Below are 27494 nucleotides of genomic sequence, written 5' to 3'. Positions count from 1 at the left end.
TGATCGATCCGCCCACCCCTATCCGCTAGCAGTGAAACCATAGAAGCAAACAGAATAGGTGGAAGAATAAGGTGAAAATTGTAGGTAATTCTGGTTTGGTTTTGAGACTTCGTTGTTGCATTAGCGTTGGTTGCCTTTCTAGACAATAGACAATCTAACCAGTTTTAAAATACTACAAAATCACGGACCCTATCAAAACGTTGTACTGTCACTTTAAAAAAATCGGGTTTGTTGCAGTCCCAGTTTTTCATGCATGACAGCTACTGATACTGGAAGTAAACACACCGGTTGAACAATATCAACGCCGCTGTCACCGAACATTTCTAAAAGGTTGCAGTTTCGCGTTCCATCATTTCTGTACAAGATAAAAATAAAAACACTTTGTCACTTGTTATACTACAGTAAAGCGAGCATGATGAAGGTAAGAAGTGTGATTAAAATGGTGTTGAGCGTTGAACAGTCAGAAGGAGTTGGAGCCAGGGTGCGTAGGAGCATCGGCAGAAAAGAAGTAGGTTCTAATGGACTTTATATTGCCATTAATGTTCTTATATTTATTTTGTACGACTGAACCGATTTGTGTTTTAAGTTGAAGAATTTGGACCCGTTTTTGATGCTGGATGAATTCTGTGTGAAGAAACCTGCCGGTTTTCCTGATCATCCTCACCGCGGATTTGAAACGGTAACAGATTCGATTTATTATACTACTGAAACATAAAAGCGCTTTTTCCCAACTGTTGTCAGTGGTGGGTGCGTAATTATGTCTCAGTACACAAAGTGAGGTCAATAAAGACATGGCTTCGTTGTTTACAGTCCGGGAATGTCTTAACATCTTATTGGTGTATCATGGTTACACTTAGCTGGATAGTTCCAACCCTCAGCTGATCAGGTATATAGGTTACATCATAAAAGTCTTTTATAAAACATTTGAATTATGTTCTTAATTTGTTGTCCCATATAAAGAACCTTTTATCCCGCTTACTCACCATGACTCAGCAGTGACTCTATGGTGCATGTTTTTTTTTACCTTCCACCAGGTGGCGTCTGTGTAACCTAAAGGTGCACTTGTTAAAATACTAAGTCACATTCTTACCAAATTGTATAATAGAGCTGGTGCTGCTTGATTTGCTGTGAAATGCTGGAAAATGTTACACTGTGCCAATTCAGTCTAAGGAGCATTTGTGAGTTTAGACACTGATGTTGGATAAGAAAATCTGGCTTGCATGGACGTTTTCACTGTGTTTACATCTGGGCTCAGTGCAGGTCACTGAAGTTCCTCTATACTAACCTCATCAAACCATGTCCTTAAGGTGCCCGCTTTGTGCACAGAGGCCCTCTCCAAACTGTTTTATCCGAGTTGGAAGCGTATTATTTATTTAATTAACATTTACAATATTTTACAGTTAGCAATAGCAGTGGCTGACATACGTGAACTCAATAAATACAGGGTTTGTCCACATACTTATGCCATATATGGTATTTGTAGATTAACCAGTAGACTCAGTTACATTCCCCTGATGCTTTCATGGTACAGGTGTGTTTTTTCATGTTCAGTCACATGACAACCAACTCCCAGCTGTGCAGAGCCGTAGATAGAGAGAGTTGCGACACTCCTTGATCTCGCCGCTACGCGGTCACGTGGTTCATGTAACCCTCAATAGTTCCAAACAAACCCGGCGCTGTCATGTTCTCAAATGGGACAGGCAGCAGTAAATGAAATATTAAACGGCAAATAATAAACATTTGTACAATTTCTGGGTATTTTCAACTGCGTTTACATTTACTGCATCTGCTTTAATGTCAATTTGGTATATAAAGTGGAAGATTGATGTTTATAATGACTTGTTAATAGGTCGTTCTTGTTAACACACAGTACATTATATTAGCATACATTACATAATGCGATATCCTTAAGTAGTAGAGACAATATACAGTATAGACATTAAAGTTTTTTATGTTTTGTTTTTTGCATAAACTAATCTCCCTTCACTTTCCTGAGGATTCATAATAATAATCATTTTTGCTAAACACTAAGTCATGTGCTGGATTCATAAGGTTTACCTGCACTGAATGAACAGATTGATAAACACATTACCGTACCAAAAACATTATAGTGCAGGTACATGAAAAAGCATTCATTCATCTCTTATTTCATGAGTGATTAATAATTGATTCCTACATGTAATACATTAATGAATTCATTATGAATGTGCACTAGTTCATTTTGTCTAATGTAAGTGGTGGACAAGGTAGACAAACCATGTAGTTGAGTTAAAGTAGAGATATCCAAGGTAACATATTACTCCAGTAAAAGTAGTAGTAAAAGTAAAAATACTCTTTACCTCCACTAAAGTACTAAACTAAATTTACCTTCAAATGTACTTAAGTATGAAAGTAAAAGTATAATGATTTATTGTGGTTCTAATGTTTTATGATCATTTCTGTAACAAGACTCTTGATTAATCAACTCATTTTAGGTGAAAAGACTCGTGTGTCATTAATTAAGCTTAACTGACTAAGCTAAATTGGGTTATACCTATTAATTAAGATAAACATGTAACATTTAGTGCTGAGCAAATGCTAAACAATAACAGTATTAAGTATATTAATGACATTAAATTCATAATTTTTTTAAAACAAAGCAACATACAGCTAAAAATGTTTGATAAGTAGTGGAAATGAATGGGGCTCTATGGGTTGTTTGGAACTATACAGAGCTCCACAACCCGGAAGCTGGGCAGAAAAAATGTCCCGCCCCCTTTCCAACGGTTCCCTATGGGAGTGTCGCCACTCTGTTCTCTCTACCGCTCTGCAGCTGTGTACAGAGATCACAGGCTGCTCCCTGCTGGAGGGCAGCAGACATGAGGGACAGATGTTGACCTTTCGATCTACAAGTTTCTTGGATAGTTTTTGAAAGTTTTTATGTGCAAGTCAATAGAAGTTAAACATTAAAGCTAAAACATTAAAACAACATGAATTTTACAAATGTTTTTTCTCTTAAGTTTTAGCATTTCTCCTAAAACAAAATGACTCATCCTGTTTACACTGTCCCAGGTCTGGAAAAAAAGTGACAGATTTTTCCGTGCCCCAGAATTTACTGTATTGTCATCGTTTTGTTTACAAACTGTTCCAGCATGCTGTTAGTAAATCTAAACAGTCATTAAAGTGTCTTCTGATATACAGTGTATCACAAAAGTGAGTACACCCCTCACATTTCTGCAAATATTTCATTATATCTTTTAATGGGACAACACTATAGACATGAAACTTGGATATAACTTAGAGTAGTCAGTGTACAGTTTGTATAGCAGTGTAGATTTACTGTCTTCTGAAAATAACTCAACACACAGCCATTAATGTCTAAATAGCTGGCAACATAAGTGAGTACACCCCACAGTGAACATGTCCAAATTGTGCCCAAATGTGTCGTTGTCCCTCCCTGGTGTCATGTGTCAAGGTCCCAGGTGTAAATGGGGAGCAGGGCTGTTAAATTTGGTGTTTTGGGTACAATTCTCTCATACTGGCCACTGGATATTCAACATGGCACCTCATGGCAAAGAACTCTCTGAGGATGTGAGAAATAGAATTGTTGCTCTCCACAAAGATGGCCTGGGCTATAAGAGGATTGCTAAAACCCTGAAACTGAGCTACAGCATGGTGGCCAAGGTCATACAGCGGTTTTCCAGGACAGGTTCCACTCGGAACAGGCTTCGCCAGGGTCGACCAAAGAAGTTGAGTCCACGTGTTCGGCGTCATATCCAGAGGTTGGCTTTAAAAAATAGACACATGAGTGCTGCCAGCATTGCTGCAGAGGTTGAAGACGTGGGAGGTCAGCCTGTCAGTGCTCAGACCATACACCGCACACTGCATCAACTCGGTCTGCATGGTCGTCATCCCAGAAGGAAGCTGACACACAAGAAAGCCCGCAAACAGTTTGCTGAAGACAAGCAGTCCAAGAACATGGATTACTGGAACGCCCTGTGGTCTGACGAGACCAAGATAAACTTGTTTGGCTCAGATGGTGTCCAGCATGTGTGGCGGCGCCCTGGTGAGAAGTACCAAGACAACTGTATCTTGCCTACAGTCAAGCATGGTGGTGGTAGCATCATGGTCTTGGGCTGCATGAGTGTTGCTGGCACTGGGGAGCTGCAGTTCATTGAGGGAAACATGAATTCCAACATGTACTGTGACATTCTGAAACAGAGCATGATCCCCTCCCTTCGAAAACTGGGCCTCATGGCAGTTTTCCAACAGGATAACGACCCCAAACACAACCTCCAAGATGACAACTGCCTTGCTGAGGAAGCTGAAGGTAAAGGTGATGGACTAAACCCAATTGAGCACCTGTGGCGCATCCTCAAGTGGAAGGTGGAGGAGTTCAAGGTGTCTAACATCCACCAGCTCCGTGATGTCATCATGGAGGAGTGGAAGAGGATTCCAGTAGCAACCTGTGCAGCTCTGGTGAATTCCATGCCTAGGAGGGTTAAGGCAGTGCTGGATAATAATGGTGGTCACACAAAATATTGACACTTTGGGCACAATTTGGACATGTTCACTGTGGGGTGTACTCACTTATGTTGCCAGCCATTTAGACATTAATGGCTGTGTGTTGAGTTATTTTCAGAAGACAGTAAATCTACACTGCTATACAAGTTGTACACTGACTACTCTAAGTTATATCCAAGTTTTATTTCTATAGTGTTGTCCCATGAAAAAATATAATAAAATATTTGCAGAAATGTGAGGGGTGTACTCACTTTTGTGATACACTGTACTGTACATCGATCAGCCATAACATTAAAACCACCTCCTTGTTTCTACATTCACTGTCCATTTTATCAGCTCCACATCACATATAAAAGCACTTTGTAGTTCTACAATTACTGACTGTAACAGTCCCATCTGTTTCTCTACATGCTTTGATAGCCCCCTTTCATGCTGTTCTTCAATGCTCAGGACCCCCACAGGACCACCACAGAGCAGGTATTATTTAGGTGGTGGATCATTCTCAGCACTGCACTGACACTGACATGGTGGTGGTGTGTTTTAGTGTGTCACAGGACGCTGCCAACAGGGCACTGTTGGCTGGATGTTTTTGGTTGATGGACTATTCTTAGTCCAGCAGTGACAGTGAGGTGTTTAAAAACTCTTATCCACTCATACCAGCACAACAAACTAACACACCACCACCTTGTCAGTGTCACTGCAGTGCTGAGAATGATCCACCACCCAAATAATACCTGCTCTGTGGTGGTCCAGTGGGGGTCCTGACCATTGAAGAATAGCATGAAAGGGGACTAACAAAGCATGCAGAGAAACAGATGGACTACAGTCAGTAACTGTAGAACTACAAAGTGCTTCTATATGGTAAGTGGAGCTGATAAAAAGGACAGTAAGTGTAGAATTTAGGAGGTGGTTTTAATGTTATGGCTGATCAGTGTACATTTTGGTACAGGGACCATTGGATCATTTTTGTAACTTCGTCATTATAAATATTGTTTTTCTCCATTCTACAGGTAACATACCTCCTAAGCGGTGCTTCAGCTCACGAGGATTTCTGTGGACATTATGGAAAACTGGAGGCTGGAGATTTGCAGGTAGACTGCACCTTAGTGCCCAACTGTGGCCTGCCTAAACTTAAACAATCTCAAATGGATTTCTTGCTGTTGTTGTCTTAAAGGACATAATGTAAAATGGTCATTTAACTTAACCCTTTAATGTTCTTACCAAGAAAATAATGTTTAAAAATATCTCTTTGCATTTCTTACTATCTTGGGACTATACCAACAACAAACAACTAATATTAGTATTTTTTTTAACAAGCCTCTATCAAACAGTTGAGATTATCACAAAAATGATGCAACTTTGGATGATTTTTCAGCTGCTAGCTTTAAGTAGACATATAGGTTAGAAAGGCTGTTTTCTTAAAACCACCTACCAATATTTTTGAGTTTAATGTCAACCAAGGAGTAGATACGACCCAAACAAGATTATTTAAATACAGCTTATTTTTACCAATAATGGGTTAAGGGCTATACTTTAAATATTCTTTACCATCTAAAGACACTATAAGGCCAACAGTATATGGACACCATTGGTGTAGCTGCTCTTTCTGGACAGCGTGAAACCCACTTTAAAAGATTTGGTCAGCTGGCACTTCATTGCGATGTCTATTCTTCTTGTTAAGTAAGACAACTAGAAATATAAGGGGTTGACTATTTTGCATATCCTATGTTGGCTAGACACGAAGTACTGTATAAATACAGTTCTCTCACAGACATGACTTTATTAATCCATGAGGCATTTAGTAGCAGTTGGCCTTGGTCACATCAGTGGTTCACATCAGCCTGTAAAATGGTCAAGCTAGGAAAATGTTCTTGGAGGAAAAAAGTACCAGCAGTAACAGCATAAAACTCAAAGCAGCATAGTTAGCAGTTTACCCCTAATTGAGCATTTTCTTCCTAATATGGTCATATCCAATTACCCACTTGTAGCCGCTGCAGGCCCTCTCCCTGTGTAAGCAGAGTCACTGACTACCATGCACCACCACCATTACCTGGCTGGTCAATATTACAGCCAGTCAAGATTTAAGCTCGAGATCTCAGCGATGGTGGGTTAGCGCAATAGACCACTGCGCCACATGAGTGCCCCCCTAGTTAAAAAAAATTTAAAGTTAATGATAATATAGCAAGCTGGATCTTCATGTCCAACACCTGTGCCTGACCTTACAAAAGATCATGTGACTAATTGGACACAAATGCCCATAAAGTGAAGTGCAGACCCTTTTAACATTTGGGATAAGATGGCATTGACATCTCATAGTCAGCCGTCCACATACTTCGACTTATTCGCTGATCACAGCATCCTCTTCCCCAGCCGGTATAAAACCTGAAATAGAAATTATTTGACACATTGATCACATCACTCAGTTGAAATTGGTACCTGCATTCAAACACTGATTTTGCACACCCTCAAATGTACTGAACTTTACAAGTGTTAAAATGCCCCAAAATGCAAAACTCTATAGCATTCTAAACAGTTACCATGTGAAGTTGAATTTAATTAGGCTTTTTACTAATAAAACTAATATAAGATCAGACCTATAGGGCATCTTCTGTGTTTCTGGTGTTGTAAAGCTCTCCCATTTTAGGGGTTAATGAGGAAATCGACCTTTACCATGACTGTAGAGCTGTTTTTAAGTTTGCCCCCATTTTTCTATTGAATTCACCTAGGCACTTTATGGCACAAGCAGCAGTTTTCGAAAGTTGCTGACAGAATCTGTCTGTAACCTAAATCAACAAGTAATGCTTTAGGTCTAGGAGCATGGAAGGAAATTTCCATTTAAAAGAGACTAAACGTGGGAGACTCCAAGAGGCATACTAAGCTGTGGTTGTAAAACTGCTGAGGTTCATTTTACAACAAAGTAAGTCAACCCCCTAAAGACCTGCTCTTTGTTAGACATAAATATTGCGTGTGCCATCATTTGCTACTTTGTAAAAAAGCTTCGAGCAGGCAGTTCTTTTTATTGGGGATTACTTTAGGAGCATTAGCACATTGTTGCATTATATGGGCTGAGTCTTTTTTAACTTATAGGCATATAATGGGCCACTGAATTAACTCAACTAGACACTTTTTTGGAATGTATTAGGAAGTGACTTTGAGAAGGAAACTAATATATATTTTTAAACACTGCAAAATTTTTCTGCACCTTAAACGACTGCTGCAATGTGCCTTTTTTTTACTACCTTAGTTTACTTTTATTTCTATTTTTACTCATTGTATATAAAAGTTTTTATAGTTTAAGTTTATATTTAAAAAAAGTTTTTATACTAAGTTTTTATTCTGTTAGTTTAATTTTTCTTTTTATGTATAATACTTATATTGACGTTTGGAGGACGAACAAAGTAAGAATTTCATTGTACACTGTAACTGCTGGTTCTTCTGTGCACATGACAATAAAACTCTTGAATCTTGAATCTACAAACTTTATCATCCTAATAATCAGTGGTACACCAGATGGCCAGAAGTACACTATACACTGATCAGCCATAACATTTAAACCACCTCCTTGTTTCTACACTCACTGTCCATTTTATCAGCTCCACTTACCATATAGAAGCACTTTGTAGTTCTACAGTTACTGACTCCATTTATTTTTCTACATGCCTTTTTAGCCTGCTTTCACCCTGTTCTTCAATGGTCAGGACTACAGAGCAGGTATTATTTAGGTGGTGGATCATTCTCAGCACTGCAGTGACAATGACATGGTCATTTTTAATGACATTTTTAAATAACGTGTCCACTCACTGTCCACTCTATTAGACACTCCTACCTAGTTGGTCCACCTTGTAGATGTAAAGCCAGAGACGATCGCTCATCTGTTACTGCTGTTTGAGTTGATAATCTTCTAGACCTTCATCAGCGGTCACAGGACGCTGTCCACGGGACGCTGTTGGCTGGATATTTTTGGTTGGTGGACTATTCTCAGTCCTTCAGTGACAATGAGATGTTTAAAAACTCCATCAGCATTGCTGTCTCTTAGCCACTCATACCAGTACAACACACACTAACACACCACCACCATGTCAGTGTCACTGCAGTGCTGAGAATGATCCACCACCTAAATAATACCTACTCTGTAGTGGTCCTGGGAGAGTCCTGACCATTGAAGAATAGCATGAAAGGGGGCTAAAAAAGTATGTAGAGAAACAGATGGACTACAGTCAGTAATTGTAAAACTACAAAGTGCTTCTATATTGTAAGTGGAGCTGATAAAATGGACAGTGAGTGTAGAAACAAGGAGGTGGTCATAATGTTATGCCTGATTGGTGTATAACCTTCTGATTGCTAATCTACTACCTTGACTGCTGAGTTACCACAGCTCAAAACATGATCAACAGTTTTTCACTCAGCGACCCAACAGTTGTGAGAGTAACTAAAATTTATTTACTGTTAGTTCTGACTACCAAAATATTGGATTGTGGCCACTCTATTATGTATGTCTAGCTTAAAAACGATACAAAAAAACACCCATTTCAAATGGCATGTCTTTAACAAACTATTGTGTCAAGTTAAGCATATCAAACCAACTTAATAGTGGTCCAGACACACCAAGTGTATATTTTACCAGATGGTAAAAAAAAGTGTTTTTGTGTGTTTCTCTGTATTGGCAGTGGATGACCGCAGGAAGAGGGGTGGTTCATGCGGAAATGCCTTTGTCAGAAGAGCCCATGCGTGGTCTTCAGCTTTGGGTGAACCTGAAAAAAGCAGATAAAATGGTGGAACCTCAGTATCAAGAACTGAAAAACCAGCAGATTCCCAAGCCCAGCAAAGATGGCGTGACAGTGGCTGTCATATCAGGAGAAGCCCTCGGGGTGAAGGTAAGGCTGGAGCAACCAAGGTGGCCCTTTATTCGTGTAGACAATTAACATTTACAATGTCATTTAGCCCAGAACTGAATATAAACCATGCCGGAAGCCCAGTCTCATTTAGACTCTGATCTTTCAGTAGATTTAAAGAAATCACAGTCAGGAGGACATCCTTAGCCCCCAAATAATTGGACTAAAGCAGGAAATTAGGAACAGACTTTGGGGGAAGCATAAATTTAATGTTGTTAATGTGAACTGTGCCTGAGCTGGGGTCCTACAGGGCAGTAATAAGTGGAAATGGCACAATGTTGTGAAGCTGAATGTAGTTCAGTTATGGGTTGCCTGAAGCCAGGCACTTACTGCTACACAGTAAACACAGTAGTTAGGTTTACTTTTAAGCTTCAAGTGCCAGTCACTGGGGTCCAAGCATTGCTTTGTAACTAGGCACAGATTTAAGAGTTCTGCCATATATTATCTCTATTGACAATATGTGCCTAAAATAACCCAGTGGTTGCCAGATTTCTGTCAGCATTGCACCCAGAATACTGACATTGTTGCACTGTAATGTAATTATTAGGGGTCCAAGCACCAAAGGTGCTGCAACCCTATTGCTTTGTTAGGATTTTTGTCTTATTATTATTCTTTTTCTCCAATAAAACGAAATGTAGTGACCAAACCATAAGTTGGACGGACACAAGATATGGTTGACAGGTCAACAGGCTAAGCACTATAACGTAGTGTCAAATTTCGAGTTCCATATCTATTAGATATGAAATTATTTTTTCTCCTGATTTCTTGCCTCATGCCCCACAAAAAGCTTTAAGCTTCGAAATTCTAGATTTTGAGCTAATTTGCAGTTTTTGAGCATGAAATAGTCACCCCACATACACAAGCATTTTATCAAAGGAACCCTGAGAACTTGAACTTTAATAGTTATTAAAAACAAATTTCACTGCCAGATGACCATCAAAAACATGGGTGCCGCATGCCAAGCGTAAAGCACACATATACAGCCCTAACTTAGAAAGCAATGCATTAGTTGTCCCCATACTACAGAGACATACACAGAGGAGGTTCATGGGCTATGGCAAAAAATATGGTGTTATTGCAAAGCTAGGTATAACTGCAAGAGAATATTACACAAACAAAGATTGTTTAATTGATATGAACTTTGGCATAGTGCCTCTGCATCCTTTGTGTGTTGGGCCAGATTTGGCTAATTTGTACTTGGCACCTGGAAATCAGAACATCTTTGTGTTGGCCTGATGACCAAATGTTTAAAATTACATATATAGCAAAACAGTTGTCAAAATTCCAATGTCTGTTTAAAACCAGCTAAATGTTAGGACTGATGCAGTTGCACATACATAGGAACATGCACAATAAAGTATAGAGTTGTAAGAATAAAAATATGGGTTTGTTTCTTTACAAAAATTACAAGGGCATTACATGTCAGCATTGAAATAATACCTCCTTTCCCTTGCTGTAAGGCTTAAAATCTACACTTTCACACTTACCCTGTGACCATTCTATTAAGATCTCATAGTATATATACAGTATATTATATATATATTAGGGCTGTCAAACAATAAAAAATTTTATTCGCGATTAATCTCAGAATTTCATATAGTTAATCGCGATTAATCGCATTTTTTTTTTTTTAAAGGAGGTGGTTTAAGTGTTATGGCTGATCGGTGTACATACACTAACATACACAAAAACTCATTCACAATCAACACAGTCTTGTTCCCTGGGTTCTGACAACTCATACTAGTGACTATATTACTTGCATCTTTGCACAATATTGCATAGTTTTTGCACCTTATTCTCACCTTATTCTACCTGCTGCTATATAAACCCTACGCTGCTAACTGGATATCAGAATAAGTTTTTATTAGGCTGTCAAAGTTAACGCGATAATAATAACACGTTCCAGTGTTGCCAGATTGGGCGGTTATCCGCCAAATTGGGCGGATTTTGTTGGAAAACAATTTAATAGCATTTAAATAACACTTCTGTTTAAAAGAAAATATTCAGTTTTAATAAGCACCAGCATTGTAGAAGGCTATTAAAAGTAAAGTCAATTTTCAATGCTGATTTGGCTTAATAGTGTTGGTCAGTCTGTATCATATTCTTGAAATGATAAAGTATTGCAAAGGAATATCTTTAAAATTCTTCCTCATAATGTTAAGGTTGCTATATTTTGGTTTTTCACTTGTCAGGGAAAATTAAGAGAGAAAAAAGCTTATTATTATCATGCGTGTGATATATATAATTTACGTGATCTGCGTATCACTTTACCACTGTGTGTTGTACGTCACTGAGCTGATATGTGTATCAGGTGACCAGCGGGTAACATGTTATGTTTAAGTGTGATGCTCCAAGTTGTGGATTAAGCAATAAAGACAACACGTTCTCCACATAACTAGTGTCATTTGTATTTCGTGGTTAAGTACAAAACATAACAATGCGGGTCTTCGGGATGTAATTCTACATGGCACTCACTACCTGTATAGGTAAATTTTTCCTGTATAGAATTTGCGTTAACGGCACAATTTTTTTTAATCGCGTTAAATTGAGATGGCGTTAATGCGTTATTATCGCGTTAACTTCAACAGCCCTAACATATACAGTATATACTGTATATATAGGGGTTGGACAAAATAACTGAAACACCTGGTTTTAGACCACAATAATTTATTAGTATGGTGTAGGGCCTCCTTTTGCGGCCAATACAGCGTCAATTCGTCTTGGAAATGACATATACAAGTCCTGCACAGTGGTCAGAGGGATTTTAAGCCATTCTTCTTGCAGGATAGTGGCCAGGTCACTACGTGATGCTGGTGGAGGAAAACGTTTCCTGACTCGCTTCTCCAAAATACCCCAAAGTGGCTCAATAATATTTAGATCTGGTGACTGTGCAGGCCATGGGAGATGTTCAACTTCACTTTCATGTTCATCAAACCAATCTTTCACCAGTCTTGCTGTGTGTATTGGTGCATTGTCATCCTGATACACGGCACCGCCATTGGATGCACATGGTCCTCCAGAATGGTTCGGTAGTCCTTGGTAGTGACGCGCCCATCTAGCACAAGTATTGGGCCAAGGGAATGCCATGATATGGCAGCCCAAACCATCACTGATCCACCCCCATGCTTCACTCTGGGCATGCAACAGTCTGGGTGGTACGCTTCTTTGGGGCTTCTCCACACCGTAACTCTCCCGGATGTGGGGAAAACAGTAAAGGTGGACTCATCAGAGAACAATACATGTTTCACATTGTCCACAGCCCAAGATTTGCGCTCCTTGCACCATTGAAACCGACTTTTGGCATTGGCACGAGTGACCAAAGGTTTGGCCCGGCCGTGTATATTGACCCTGTGGAGCTCCCGACGGACAGTTCTGGTGGAAACAGGAGAGTTGAGGTGCACATTTAATTCTGCCGTGATTTGGGCAGCCGTGGTTTTATGTTTTTTGGATACAATCCGGGTTAGCACCCGAACATCCCTTTCAGACAGCTTCCTCTTGCGTCCACAGTTAATCCTGTTGGATGTGGTTTGTCCTTCTTGGTGGTATGCTGACATGACCCTGGATACCGTGGCTCTTGATACATCACAAAGACTTGCTGTCTTGGTCACAGATGCGCCAGCAAGACGTGCACCAACAATTTGTCCTCTTTTGAACTCTGGTATGTCACCCATAATGTTGTGTGCATTGCAATATTTTGAGCAAAACTGTGCTCTTACCCTGCTAATTGAACCTTCACACTCTGCTCTTACTGGTGCAATGTGCAATTAATGAAGATTGGCCACCAGACTGGTCCAATTTAGCCATGAAACCTCCCACACTAAAATGACAGGTGTTTCAGTTATTTTGTCCAACCCCTGTATATATTTATTTATTTTTTATTTTTTATTTTTTTCAGTCAAAAATCTATACCAGAACGCCAACAATTTATCTGGACTTCAGGCTCAACAGTGGTGCCAAACATATGCAGCCAATACCTTTAGGTAAGAATCACTGCCTTGTGTAATTTTTTTTTCTTTAAATATAGTTGTGTCTATTATTATTATTATTATTATTTTTATTATGTATCTCTCCTCTACTGCTGCAGACCCCTACCCTGGTCAAGGGCCAACCCTAACAAACACCCCCTCCGAATTGTGTGCAGTTGTCATCCTCTTCCTTTCACATGCACGAGACAGGGATCAGTATTGCGTATGGAGAGTCACTCGTTGCTGTGCAGGCAGCATTGGCCAGCCAGCAGAGGCCATAATCCCTTCGGCCCTATTACCCAGCAGACATTAGCCAATCATGTCTGCGGAAGACATTAGCTAATCATGTATGCATGTAGGCTTCCGATCGGCTGGTAGTAGAGCTGAGATTCAAACTCAACCTGAGCACCCCCCCTCCCCAATCTAGTTGTTTCTAGATCTCTGATTGTATCTCTTTTGCTGCAAGCATATATAGCTCACAGAGAGCATTTGCATCAGCAATTAGCATTCCCCAGCTGTGCCTGTTGGACACCAGGCCAAAAAGCTAGCAAAGCTGACCATGATGGGTTGAGATCTCAGCAGTGGTGAGCTAGCACATTAGACCAATATATCCTCTGTAATTCTTAAAAGTCGTCACACATGAAATTAATTTTATGCTATTTTTTCTCTTTAATCATGACCATTCAGACAGGTCCATAAAAACATTGTTTGATGAGTTTGAAGTGGAGAAAAAGTCACAAAAATCTTGTAAAAAGCAGTACCAGGAGCATGAAGGCTGACTATATGAATGTGCATGGTTTTGGAACTGGATTCCAGACTCATGGTCAAGTGTCCACATACTTTTGACCATATAGTGTATCACTGTGCTGTGAAAACGTACCCCATTTTGGTTAGTAGCATGCCTATTTTTTTTCGAAACACTGGTTGAATTGTCTAATCAAATCCACCACTCTTCACATCAACATAGTTAACAACATCTGTAAAGAAGCAGCTAGCTTTCTTATGTTGTGGTTTTGTTTTTCCCCAGAATTTCCATTGTGCTCACAGCATAAGACTGTGAGATTTATCATCACAATGATTCAAAATTGTGCTATATGACTTCCAGTAAACAAAAAGACCTCTTTTTGAAAATATTATTGATCAATTGTTGGAATAAAAAATAATATACAGAAAATAAAAATATATCTTTAGTAGGGTGTTTTTTTTCTTTTACCAGAGGTTTATAAAATTAAAAAAAGAAAATAGGCCGCTCAGGTGGCGCAGCGGTAAAAACACACACTGGAACCAGAGTTGGGATCTCGAATACATCGTATCGAGTCTCAGCTCTGCCTGCCGGCTGGGCTGAGTGGCCACATGAACAACGATTGGCCTGTTGTTCAGATAGGGGTGGAATATTAAAAAGCCGGATAGGGTCTCTCTCATAACTAATGCAATTACGACCTCTGCTGGCTGATTGATGGCACAGAGATGGGAAAAGAGTGCTGTCAGGGTGTGTCTCTCCGTACACAGTGCTGATCCGCATTGCACTGGTCAAAGTGTAGGTGACAAGATGCATACGGCTGCTGCCCACTTGTCGGAGGGGGGTGTGGGTTAGCTTTGTTCTCCTCAATCAGAGCGGGGATCAGCTTTGGTGGAGAGGATATATATATACAGTGTATCACAGAAGTGAGTACACCCCTCACATTTCTGCAGATATTTAAGTATATCTTTTCATGGGACAACACTGACAAAATGACACTTTGACACAATGAAAAGTAGTCTGTGTGCAGCTTATATAACAGTGTAAATTTATTCTTCCCTCAAAATAACTCAATATACAGCCATTAATGTCTAAACCACTGGTAACAAAAGTGAGTACACCCCTTATTGAAAGTTCCTGAAGTGTCAATATTTTGTGTGGCCACCATTATTTCCCAGAACTGCCTTAACTCTCCTGGGCATGGAGTTTACCAGAGCTTCACAGGTTGCCACTGGAATGCTTTTCCACTCCTCCATGACGACATCACGGAGCTGGCGGATATTCGAGACTTTGCGCTCCTCCACCTTCCGCTTGAGGATGCCCCAAAGATGTTCTATTGGGTTTAGGTCTGGAGACATGCTTGGCCAGTCCATCACCTTTACCCTCAGCCTCTTCAATAAAGCAGTGGTCGTCTTAGAGGTGTGTTTGGGGTCATTATCATGCTGGAACACTGCCCTGCGACCCAGTTTCCGGAGGGAGGGGATCATGCTCTGCTTCAGTATTTCACAGTACATATTGGAGTTCATGTGTCCCTCAATGAAATGTAACTCCCCAACACCTGCTGCACTCATGCAGCCCCAGACCATGGCATTCCCACCACCATGCTTGACTGTAGGCATGACACACTTATCTTTGTACTCCTCACCTGATTGCCGCCACACATGCTTGAGACCATCTGAACCAAACAAATTAATCTTGGTCTCATCAGACCATAGGACATGGTTCCAGTAATCCATGTCCTTTGTTGACATGTCTTCAGCAAACTGTTTGCGGGCTTTCTTGTGTAGAGACTTCAGAAAAGGCTTCCTTCTGGGGTGACAGCCATGCAGACCAATTTGATGTAGTGTGCGGCGTATGGTCTGAGCACTGACAGGCTGACCCCCCACCTTTTCAATCTCTGCAGCAATGCTGACAGCACTCCTGCGCCTATCTTTCAAAGACAGCAGTTGGATGTGACGCTGAGCATGTGCACTCAGCTTCTTTGGACAACCAACGCGAGGTCTGTTCTGAGTGGATCCTGCTCTTTTAAAACGCTGGATGATCTTGGCCACTGTGCTGCAGCTCAGTTTCAGGGTGTTGGCAATCTTCTTGTAGTCTTGGCCATCTTCATGTAGCGCAACAATTCGTCTTTTAAGATCCTCAGAGAGTTATTTGCAATGAGGTGCCATGTTGGAACTTTCAGTGACCAGTATGAGAGAGTGTGAGAGCTGTACTACTAAATTGAACACACCTGCTCCCTATGCACACCTGAGACCTAGTAACACTAACAAATCACATGACATTTTGGAGGGAAAATGACAAGCAGTGCTCAATTTGGACATTTAGGGGTGTAATCTCTTAGGGGTGTACTCACTTTTGTTGCCGGTGGTTTAGACATTAATGGCTGTATATTGAGTTATTTTGAGGGAAGAATAAATTTACACTGTTATATAAGCTGCACACAGACTACTTTTCATTGTGTCAAAGTGTCATTTTGTCAGTGTTGTCCCATGAAAAGATATACTTAAATATCTGCAGAAATGTGAGGGGTGTACTCACTTTTGTGATACACTGTATATACATATATAAGAAAATAGTATAAACACAAATAACTGCTGATTGTGTGCATTTAACGTAGCTGATGCTGTTGTTGTTAGTGTGGCAGGAGCTACAGCTGAAGTTGGTTGTTTTTTTTTATTACAGTCTAGTCAATTTAATTTCCAGTGTATATCACATTGTTTTGCATTTTAACCTGTTCACATACTTTTTGTCATATTGTGTACTTTTACTCAGTACTGTGTGCTTTAGGCTTTAGGAGCTATATTTATAGCTATGAGGGTTGCAAATATTTTTATGGACAGAGGTAGGGCTGTCACGGTGAAAGAATTTCCCCTTGCGATATTCAACCTGTCTCAATATCGCGGTATGCAGTGATATCTCCATTTTTTTGTTTGTTTTTTTTGTTTTAGAAAATTACTTAATTAATCTGGATTTTAGAGCTATATAAACAAGCTGTATTGTTAGGCTATGATTCGATATATTATTGCTTTATAATGACAAAGATGAGACAGCTTTAAGACCAATGAAATGCGTGTTTAATGTTAAATACAGAACAGAGCAGGGATGTGTGTCTTTTCTCTATTAAAAAAGGTTTAAATTTAGCTTCTAGCCTAGGCTAGATATACACTGTGAAACAAAAACAAAAAAAGAGTTTAGGCTAAATATTTTAAACGCACATCTAATCAAAATATGGTAAAAAAAAAATAGAATAAAGAATAAAGTCTGTAAGAGTTTAAACCTGCGTTATCATGCGCGCTAGAAGAACCAACACGTTCATCTGCTGTGGTTTAGAGAGGATCTGAGTGGGGTAGTGATGTTCCCGACGTTACCGATGTTGCACTAATACACACGTGTACTGATCCTGCATGCGACTTTACAGATCAAAGCAAATCTAGCCTGGTTATCGCGCCACTATTAACTATCTATTTAGTAGATATAATTAACATAACAATATATACTACATTTTAAGTTATTATTCGTTTCAATAAATTTTTATTCAACGAAAAAATACATTTAAATCATTCCAGCAAGTCAGCAAGAGAATATTTGCAGGCTGCAATGCCATATTAACCGTCATTAAGTGTTTTAGTACGCCGAGGCTGTTTGAATATAGTCTAAATAACAAGTATTTATTGAGTGTGAACTCAATTTGATCATTAATAAACTTGCCTATAATTCCTGTTGCGATTGTTTACATTTTAAAACACAAAGCCTGACACTCAGCAGCAACGCATGAGAACAGGTTGCGGGAAAATGTCACTCCTAGCTCATTTTCATTATGAATTTATTTAACATTTATTACGCCCGATTTTAAGCGTATAAAACAAGATGGACCCTGCAAAAAAAAAAAAAAAAAGAGAAGAAAGTAAGAAAAAACGTGAATATCGCGGTGATGCGGTTGCTTGGCATGCCCTGCGATTGGCTGGTCTATACCGCGATATTTCAGAATTGCGGTTAGCGCGACAGCCCTAGACAGAGGCATCATGGGTTAGCAGACACCTCAAGTGTATAAGCCTCAACCAAGTTTAAGCTCTTTATTTGATCCCAGTTTGCCAATGTTAATGTATTAAAGACTGCCAACCTCACATAGTGTCTTTTATGTCTTTTTAAAATGCATGCTTGTGGATGTATTTAAAGATATATTTAGAACTTTTTACTATGTTTTTTTCAGGTTGGACCGCTTTTATCTACACCCTCTCAGGATCTGTGCATACTGGTGAGCACAACTTCTTTCACTTTTGTGTCCTCACATACAAGGACGCTTTTGTTCCAGACTAAACCCCTTCTGTTCTTTTTTTCCTCTGAAATTCTGGTATCATAGTCTTGATTTTCTGTTCCTCTCGGTCTCAGACTTGCCACAGACCCATCAGGGCTCCTCTGTGATCTCGTTCCAACGGCAACAGTACTCCCTTGCTTGAGGAGCGGCATTGCTATAGCACTGTTTGAAGTGCTGATTTATTGACTTGGTTTTGATTATTTCCAGGTTGCAGGTGGATTTTCGGCAGTCATTAGCTGTTGATTTTCTGAACCTGACAAAGCAGCAAAGTTTTTTTTTTTCAGTAAAGTTTCTACTGAACTGCATTCAGCTTTCCATGTATCCCATCTAGTGATTGCATAATTAATTATTTAGCAATACGTTTCTATTAAATGTTTCCTATCATTTGAATACAAGCCCGACAAAAGGGGACAGAGATACCCTTGGTAAACTTTTAGGAAGTGACTTAATTTATTATTATTTTTATTAGTTGGATTTGATTAAGTCACAAAAGAAAAAGTGAGGAAATATTTTGCCTTAGTATGGGTTTGGTTAGATCAGGGGTGTCAAACTTTTAAGAGCTTAAAAGACGTAAGCGCTATTTTACGTTTGGTTAAATTTCATATTGTACCAGATGTAACACTTAACTACAGCTATGTGCAAGTACTGTATATGTTTTTTTTATTGTTTGTATTTTGTAGTTTTACTCCATTCTGATGCACACAATGTATCACACAGTTGGGAAGCAAATAAAACCAACGTAACTGTATTTTGGAGGGAGCCGTCTGTCTGTCTAGCTGAGAAAGGGGGAAAAGTCTTAGCGAGGGCAAAACAATTGTCTTAAAATACACTGTATTTTATCGTACATTAACCGCATCTCTCACAATGCATGCCGATTTTGTGATCTGCAAAGTGAATGCATCCTGCCACTAGATGATGTTGAGAAATATTTACAAATAATCCCAAAAAGTACAAGAAGAGAAAACTGAAGCAGAAGGAAGATAATTTAATGAAAGATGGGAAAGTGAATACAAGTTTGTGCTTCAAGAAGTATAAATTTGGCATTTTGACACCAAACACAGAATTTAGCCTCCAAGAAAAACAACAAATTGTCCAAGACTTAAAAGGCAGACTGCAATCACAGCAGGATACGTTACAATCAGATGTGGCCCTCGGTGAAAATAAGTTTGATACCCCTGGGTTATATGCAATATTGTGGAAAAAACTGATCTTGACCAGCTGGGAAGTCTAAAGTAAGCATATATAGCAATGCTATATAAGGCCTGTATGCAGTAATGCTGTTAAGAAATGGACTGCTGCTGGCCTGTAACATGTTTTCATAAAATATAAGCGCTAGTGATGGGCATAAGTGAAATTGGTTACTCCTTCTCTACATTTGAAGTGTTAATGACTATGTTGCACCTATCAGAGATTACATATCTGCCTTGGCTAGCCAGATTTACAGAAAGGGAGCAGTGTATATACAGTTGTTTTTGGCATAGCTACAACCTATTTTGGGCAAATAGTGTTGTCCAATGAATTAAAAGACCCGACAACTTAAATAACCCAGAGGTTTGCATATCTTTTTTAATTTGGATTGTACTTTTAGTTTCCTTATTTATCTATCTGATGATCAGACCCCATTTATGTTTAATTAATGAAGAACTCCACTCAAGGGGAACACTTTTCTAGGGCTTGATTCCACAATAAACATGGATCAGTTCCAGCAATAGATCTGAAAATCTGAATTTACATGTTAACATACACCGATTAGGCATAACATTATGACCACCTCCTTGTTTCTACACTCACTGTCTATTTTATCAGCTCCACTTACCATATAGAAGCACTTTGTAGTTCTACAATTACTGACTGTAGTCCATCTGTGTCTCTACATACTTTTTTTAGCCTGCCTTCGCCCTGTTCTTTAATGGTCAGGACCATTATGAGTGGATAAGACACAGCAATGCTGATGGAGTTTTTGAACACCTCACTGTCACTGCTGGACTGAGTGGTCCACCAACCTAAAAATATCCAGCCAACAGCGCCCCATGGGCAGCGTCTTGTGACCGCTGATGAAGGTCTAGAAGATGACCAACTCAAACAGCAGCAACAGATGACATCTACAAGGTGGACCAACTAGGTAGGAGTGTCTATTAGAGTGGACAGTGAGCGGACACGGTATTAAAAAGAACTCCAGCAGCGCTGCTCTGTCTGATTCATTCATACCAGCACAACACACACTAACACACCACCACCATGTCATTGTCACTGCAGTGCTGAGAATGATCCACCACCTAAATAATACCTGCTCTGTGGTGGTCCTGTTGGGGTGCTGACCATTGAAGAACAGGGTGGAAGCAGGCTAAAAAGGTATGTAGAGAAATAGATGGACTACAGTCAGTAATTGTAGAACTACAAAGTGCTTCTATATGGTAAGTGGAGCTAATAAAATGGATAGTGAGTGTAGAAACAAGGAGGTGGTTTAAATGTTATGACTCATCAGTGTATGTGCACTGTTTTTACTAAATGACGAAAATGCAAGCAGGAAAGGAGAAATAAAAAATCAACGCAGCACTTAAAGGCTTAGCTCTTTCTGGTAACTGGGCTACTTCATGTACAAATTTTGGCAGTGCTTAAGAAGAGGTCTGCTCAGGCCACTGACAAACAATGGTCTTTCAATTCAGTATCTGATATGAAATTCATACCAAGTGCTCTCAATATCAAATGTTTTGACTGTTTTCAAACATGGGAGATCTCCTAGGTTATTTTCAAATGACACTAAAAGCTTGCACATGTGGTCGCTCTTGTGTTCACTGTTTACTGTGGAATTACCATAATTGCTAGCAGATGACTTTAGACATAAAAAAACAAGAGCTGCTACGATAATAGAGTTGTATTGTTTTAAGAAACCACTACATTAGCATTTAGCGCAAACAGGATAAAGGCATCCAGTGTGGTAGTTCAGCATCATAAAATGAGAAAAGACATAAATCAATGAGCTGCCAACAGACTAGTTCTTCTTGCCCAGACATTCTTAACACATTGCAGTTCACAGATGAGCTTGTTTCCAAGGAATATGTTGAGCATCTGCGTCAGTTGTAAATGATCTGTTTAAAGGGAAATATGTTATTACAAAATCATTTGTTGAAATGTAATATTAATGTTACGCTTCTATTTATTAGGGCCAGATGAAGATCAGAAGAAAGTCGAGCCCCACCACACTGTGGTTTTTGGCGATGGTGAATGTATAAAAGTGGAAAACAAGGTGATGCAATACATATTTTCTTACATTTAAGTAGAGTTGTAGTTTACACTGTTTGCTAGAATAAAACGAACCTGGTCTCTTTTGTTCCCAGGAAGAGGAGGAGTCTCACTTTGTCCTGATTGCGGGAGAACCTATTAAGGAACCAGTGGTCCAGCATGGTAAAATCTAAAAACAAAATACACATACAAAATTATGTGGACACCTAAACATGTGCATTAATATTAAGTATGCCCAACTATCCCACTATTCTGGAATTGAGGTAATTGGTGCCTATTTAGTCAAAAAAAATTGGAAGTTGAATGAGAACAATCGTTCCAATTAAAATTCATCCCAAAGGTGTTTAATGTGGTTGGGGTCACGGATTTATCCAAGCCACTGGAGTTTCTTCACACCAAACCATTAAACTATGTATTTATGGACCTGGATTTGTGCACATGGGCTGGAATTTAAAAGGATCTTAACCAAATTGTTGCCACCAGTCACCAGTTAGCAATAGGTGTGACTGAAACACCTAAACTCAATATTTTGGACGATTGTCCATCTTCCCAAATGATTTCTTGGCCTAAAATCCTGAAGGCTTAGATCCAAGCAAATGCCTCAAGTCTCAGCAGACAGTCTATTTCTCTTGCAGCAGTAAAGTGATTTAAAATATGGCACTAAAACCGCTATGTGGATTTTCAGCTCCTAAAAACAGTAATGATACTGTATGAATTGCATTAAGTATGGTTAGAAATATGAACTTAATTAAACAAGAACGGTATATGACTGCATTACAGGTCTGGCAGAGCATTACATGCCATGATTGTATGTATTGTTTAAGTTTAAAGTGGCCCATTTAAAAATTAAACACTTTATGAAGTTTCATTCACAACTATTTGCACCTATCATGCCATGTTAGAAGGTCACAACACCTGCTTGCAAGATCTTTGTGACCTGATACTGAAAAAGATCCAAAAGCATTAGGCATTGAGCACTGTCTCAAAAAGCAGCATTCTCCATCTGCTGATTTACATCCACAACCTCCTGGATCAGGTCTGTAGTGTCTTGGCTGTTACTCAAGCAAGTCCTTTGTTATCTAAATCAATTTCCATAATCTTTTTTCTTTGATTTATCATTTATCCTAATTTTATCATTTATTAATTAATACACTACATGGTTAAAAGTATGCGGCCACCTAACCAGGAGCATCTTAATCCAAAATCATGGAAATAACAGGACATCTCAATACCCTCCCTTATCACATCCTGTAACTGCAGTATCTTACTATATCCCTTTTGGGAAATAGGCTACATCTAGGCCATACTTTCTAAACTAGTAAACAGTACAAGTACAGTCTCAAATATTTATGACTGATTCTGAACAAGCTCAAGACACATTAATGAATTACAGACTCTCCATTTACTGGAAACATTTGCAGTTGCACAAGTGCATTTCCAGACTTGTTCTGAATAATCATCTATGTTTAAGGCACTACTATTTGACGCACATTGTTTTCTACACTGTCCAAGTTGTTTTACATCACTGGTTTCACAACCATCTGCAGCAGGTTCTTTTTGCTCTTCTGAATTGCCACAGCCCAAACTCTTCTAAGTTTGTACTCCTATACCACACTGTCCTAGGTTTTGGTCACTGATCTTTTTAATGTCAAGCCAGCTACATACTACATCAGGACACTATTTAACACAAGTGAAGAAAGGACTGTAAAGAGGACTGTAATTAATTGTAGTGAATTTTGGGGGCTTGGGGGTTCTCTGGTAAACTTTAGTCTTGCCTTGATGTTTTTCTTTTTTTGACAGCAGCGGTTTCCTTCTTGCACACCTCCCATGAAAATCAAACTTGTGCAGTCTCTTTCTTACATTTACATTACATTTTTGGCATTTAGCAGACGCCTTTATCCAAATGGACTTACATTACAGTTACAGTATACAATCTGAGCAATTAAGGGTTAAGGGTCTTGCTCAAGGGCCCAACAGCAGCAACCTGGCAGTGGTGGGGCTTGAACCAGTGACCTTCTGGTTACTAATCCAGTACCTTAACCACTAGGCTATGACTAGCCTTTCTGATGGTAGATGCATGTAACTTGCTATCAACTGTGGCAAGAGCGACCTGTAGGTCCTGTGATGACATTGTGGGATTATTGGAGAATTCTTTATGCATCTTGTGGTCTGCTCTTGGGCTGAACTTGCTAGGATGGCCTGACCTGGCCATGCTGGCAGTTGTTTTAAATGTTCCCCACTTGTAAATTATTTTCTGGACAGTGGAATGGCTGATTTCTAATTGTTTTGAGATCTTTTTAAATCCCTTTCCAGACTCATATGCATCTACAACTTTCTTTCTGAAGGCCTCAGAGAGCTCTTTAGATCTCACCATGGTATAACACTTACTCCAACTATCAAGAGCAAACCAAACTAACGTCTAATGAGGTTTAAATAAAACTCCAATGTCCTCTAACGATGGTCTAATCATTGCAGCTGATGTGGAGCACCGGATTCTGATTTTAAACATTTTAAGTAGTAATAAATATGGGGGTGTCCTAACATTTTTCCTTACAATACATTTTCGTTTTTGTTCATTACATTTTACAACTTGTGTTTACAAGTAATTTTTAACATTTTATTTGTTTAGTTATATAAGCGCAATCTCTCAGTACTGTTCAGATAAAGCTCACATGTTCATATGTTTAAATATGTTCAAAAAGACAAAGGTTTTCATGGAGTGTCCTAACTTTTTCACATGACTGTACGTTTAGCTGTTCTAGCAGGATTTTCTTGATATTTACTTAATTGTATCTTTCAGAAAAGCCATGGTTCGCAAAAAGCATTATTGAAGGGTATCATTTAACTTGGCTATATCAACCAAAAAGCATGTGGGAAAATGTGTTATGGTCTGATAAGACCAAGGTTGAACTTTTTGGCCATAATTCCATGCTTTATGCTTTGGGGCTGTTTTTCTTCTGCTGGAACAGGGGCTTTAGTCAAGGCGGACCAGTTCCAATCATGAGTCAGTTTTGGCACAAAACCTTTAGGCCTCTACTTAAAGCTGAAGATAAACCTTTTCAGCATGACACTGACCCAAAGCACATCTCAAAGGAATGGCTTCACTAAAAGATCAGAACAAAAGCTGGCTTTACTAGAAGCCGGGGCCCAGACCTAAATCCAACTGAAAAAATAATAGGTGATCTGAAGAAAGCTGGGTACAAGAGATGCCCTCACAATCTGATGTGGCATGCCTACTTAAAAGAATGCTGAATGCTGTCATCAAATCAAATGGGTGCTTCAACAAAGTATTAGTTTAAGGGTGTGCATATTTATGCAACCACATTATAAAAAAAAAAAATTTTGTATGTAGTTTCATGCATTTTCTCCCCTTTTTCTCCCGACTTTTTAGCGTGTCCAATTGCCTGATTGCATCACACTTCCGCTCCACTAATGCCGATCCTTGCTATGATTGAGGAGAATGAAGCTAACCCACGCCCCCTCTGACACATGGGCAGCAGCCGTATGCATTTTTTCACTTGCACTAGGCAAGTGCTAATGATCAGCCCTGTGTATGGAGAGACACACCTTGATCAATGCACTCCATGCTGCTCCGTGCAGGCACCATCAATCAGCCAGCAGAGGTCGTAGTTGCATCAGTTACGAGGAGACCCTATCCGACTTACTACTACCTACAGGGGTTGGACAAAATAACTGAAACACCTGTCATTTTAGTGTGGGAGGTTTCATGGCTAAATTGGACCAGTCTGGTGGCCAATCTTCATTAATTGCACATTGCACCAGTAAGAGCAGAGAGTGAAGGTTCAATTAGCAGGGTAAGAGCACAGTTTTGCTCAAAATATTGCAATGCACACAACATTATGGGTGACATACCAGAGTTCAAAAGAGGACAAATTGTTGGTGCACGTCTTGCTAGCGCATCTGTGACCAAGACAGCAAGTCTTTGTGATGTATCAAGAGCCACGGTATCCAGGGTAATGTCAGCATACCACCAAGAAGGACAAACCACATCCAACAGGATTAACTGTGGATGCAAGAGGAAGCTGTCTGAAAGGGATGTTCGGGTGCTAACCCGGATTGTATCCAAAAAAAATAAAACCACGGCTGCCCAAATCACGGCAGAATTAAATGTGCACCTCAACTCTACTGTTTCCACCAGAACTGTCCGTCGGGAGCTCCACAGGGTCAATATACACGGCCGGGCTGCTATAGCAAAACCTTTGGTCACTCGTGCCAATGCCAAACGTCGGTTTCAATGGTGCAAGGAGCGCAAATCTTGGGCTGTGGACAATGTGAAACATGTATTGTTCTCTGATGAGTCCACCTTTACTGTTTTCCCCACATCCGGGAGAGTTACGGTGTGGAGAAGCCCCAAAGAAGCGTACCACCCAGACTGTTGCATGCCCAGAGTGAAGCATGGGGGTGGATCAGTGATGGTTTGGGCTGCCATATCATGGCATTCCCTTGGCCCAATACTTGTGCTAGATGGGCGCGTCACTGCCAAGGACTACCAAACCATTCTGGAGGACCATGTGCATCCAATGGCGGTGCCGTGTATCAGGATGACAATGCACCAATACACACAGCAAAACTGGTGAAAGATTGGTTTGATGAACATGAAAGTGAAGTTGAACATCTCCCATGGCCTGCATTGTCACCAGATCTAAATATTATTGAGCCACTTTGGGGTGTTTTGGAGAAGCGAGTCAGGAAACGTTTTCCTCCACCAGCATCACGTAGTGACCTGGCCACTATCCTGCAAGAAGAATGGCTTAAAATCCCTCTGACCACTGTGCAGGACTTGTATATGTCATTTCCAAGACTAATTGACACTGTATTGGCCGCAAAAGGAGGCCCTACACCATACTAATAAATTATTGTGGTCTAAAACCAGGTGTTTCAGTTATTTTGTCCAACCCCTGTATATGAACAACAGGCCAATTGTTGTTCATGTGGCCGCTCAGCCCAGCCTAGCGTGTGTTTTTACTGCTGCGCCACCTGAGCGGCCTTTCAACTTGTTTTTTTTTTTAATTAAAAATATTGCTGTTTATTTTTCAATTGAATTGTACAGATCACAAATTTTACAGATGTAGGTCACATTAATAATGGAAAAAGTTCTGAAATTATTAATTTGGTCTAATTTTTTACATCACTACAACCTATCATTGTAGGAGTCTGTAGCCTTTTATATTCTCTGTATGTACAAAAAGTTTTAGTTTTTATTTGGTTCAGCAAATGAAAGAAAATAAATACAGTGTGCTTTAGTTATGGTTGTATTTTAAATTATAAATGCTAAAGTTCACTGCAAAACAGCAAAGACTTGTCATCCGTATTTAGTTACTTTAATTGCATTTTAACCCAGATCTGTCTTTTTGTATTTCAGGCCCTTTTGTAATGACCTCAGGGGAGGAAATTGAGCAGACCATTAAAGACTTCAAAACATGTACTAACGGCTTTGAAAGAGCAAAAAACTGGAGATCAAAAATTCGTGATCAACTATAAGTATCTTGTGTGCCTTATTATACATTTGTAAAAGCTAGTTGTTACACGTATTAAATGTTTTTAATTATAAGCTGTATTTTTTACTTCTATGATTCATTCTTTTTGTTGTTGACATGAAGGCCATCACTATCAAGCAAAACTTTGTTAGAAATCTCTAAATGTCATTATATTACATGTAATAACCATTGTCATAGCTTCTGTTGAAGTGTTTTGAAGATTCTGAGCAGCGTGGGAGCAAGTAGCTCTAATTACAAGCCATTAAAGACCACCGAAACCACCTCTAATTCTTGTCTCATGTTTCAAACTTATTCTCAGGGCTGCCTTGGAATGACGTA

At 39.5% G+C, this 27494-nt stretch overlaps 1 protein-coding gene across 1 annotated transcript; it reads left to right on the top strand.

The window, feature by feature from the left end:
* Positions 1 to 263: 263 nt before the first annotated feature.
* pir (pirin) lies at positions 264 to 27443 on the top strand. Its single transcript, XM_062989771.1, has 9 exons — positions 264 to 508; positions 587 to 679; positions 5514 to 5594; positions 9171 to 9377; positions 13291 to 13375; positions 18310 to 18354; positions 21579 to 21661; positions 21753 to 21819; positions 27041 to 27443. Exons 1-9 carry the CDS (start codon positions 413 to 415, stop codon positions 27157 to 27159), a joined length of 876 nt encoding a protein of 291 aa, XP_062845841.1. The 5' UTR covers positions 264 to 412; the 3' UTR covers positions 27160 to 27443.
* Positions 27444 to 27494: the final 51 nt, after the last annotated feature.

The sequence above is a fragment of the Trichomycterus rosablanca genome, chromosome 27 (genome assembly GCF_030014385.1).
Source record: "Trichomycterus rosablanca isolate fTriRos1 chromosome 27, fTriRos1.hap1, whole genome shotgun sequence".
NCBI classification, from domain to species: Eukaryota; Metazoa; Chordata; class Actinopteri; order Siluriformes; family Trichomycteridae; genus Trichomycterus; species Trichomycterus rosablanca.
Note: the sequence above shows the minus strand (reverse complement) of the source record. Positions and strands in the feature narration are given on the sequence as shown.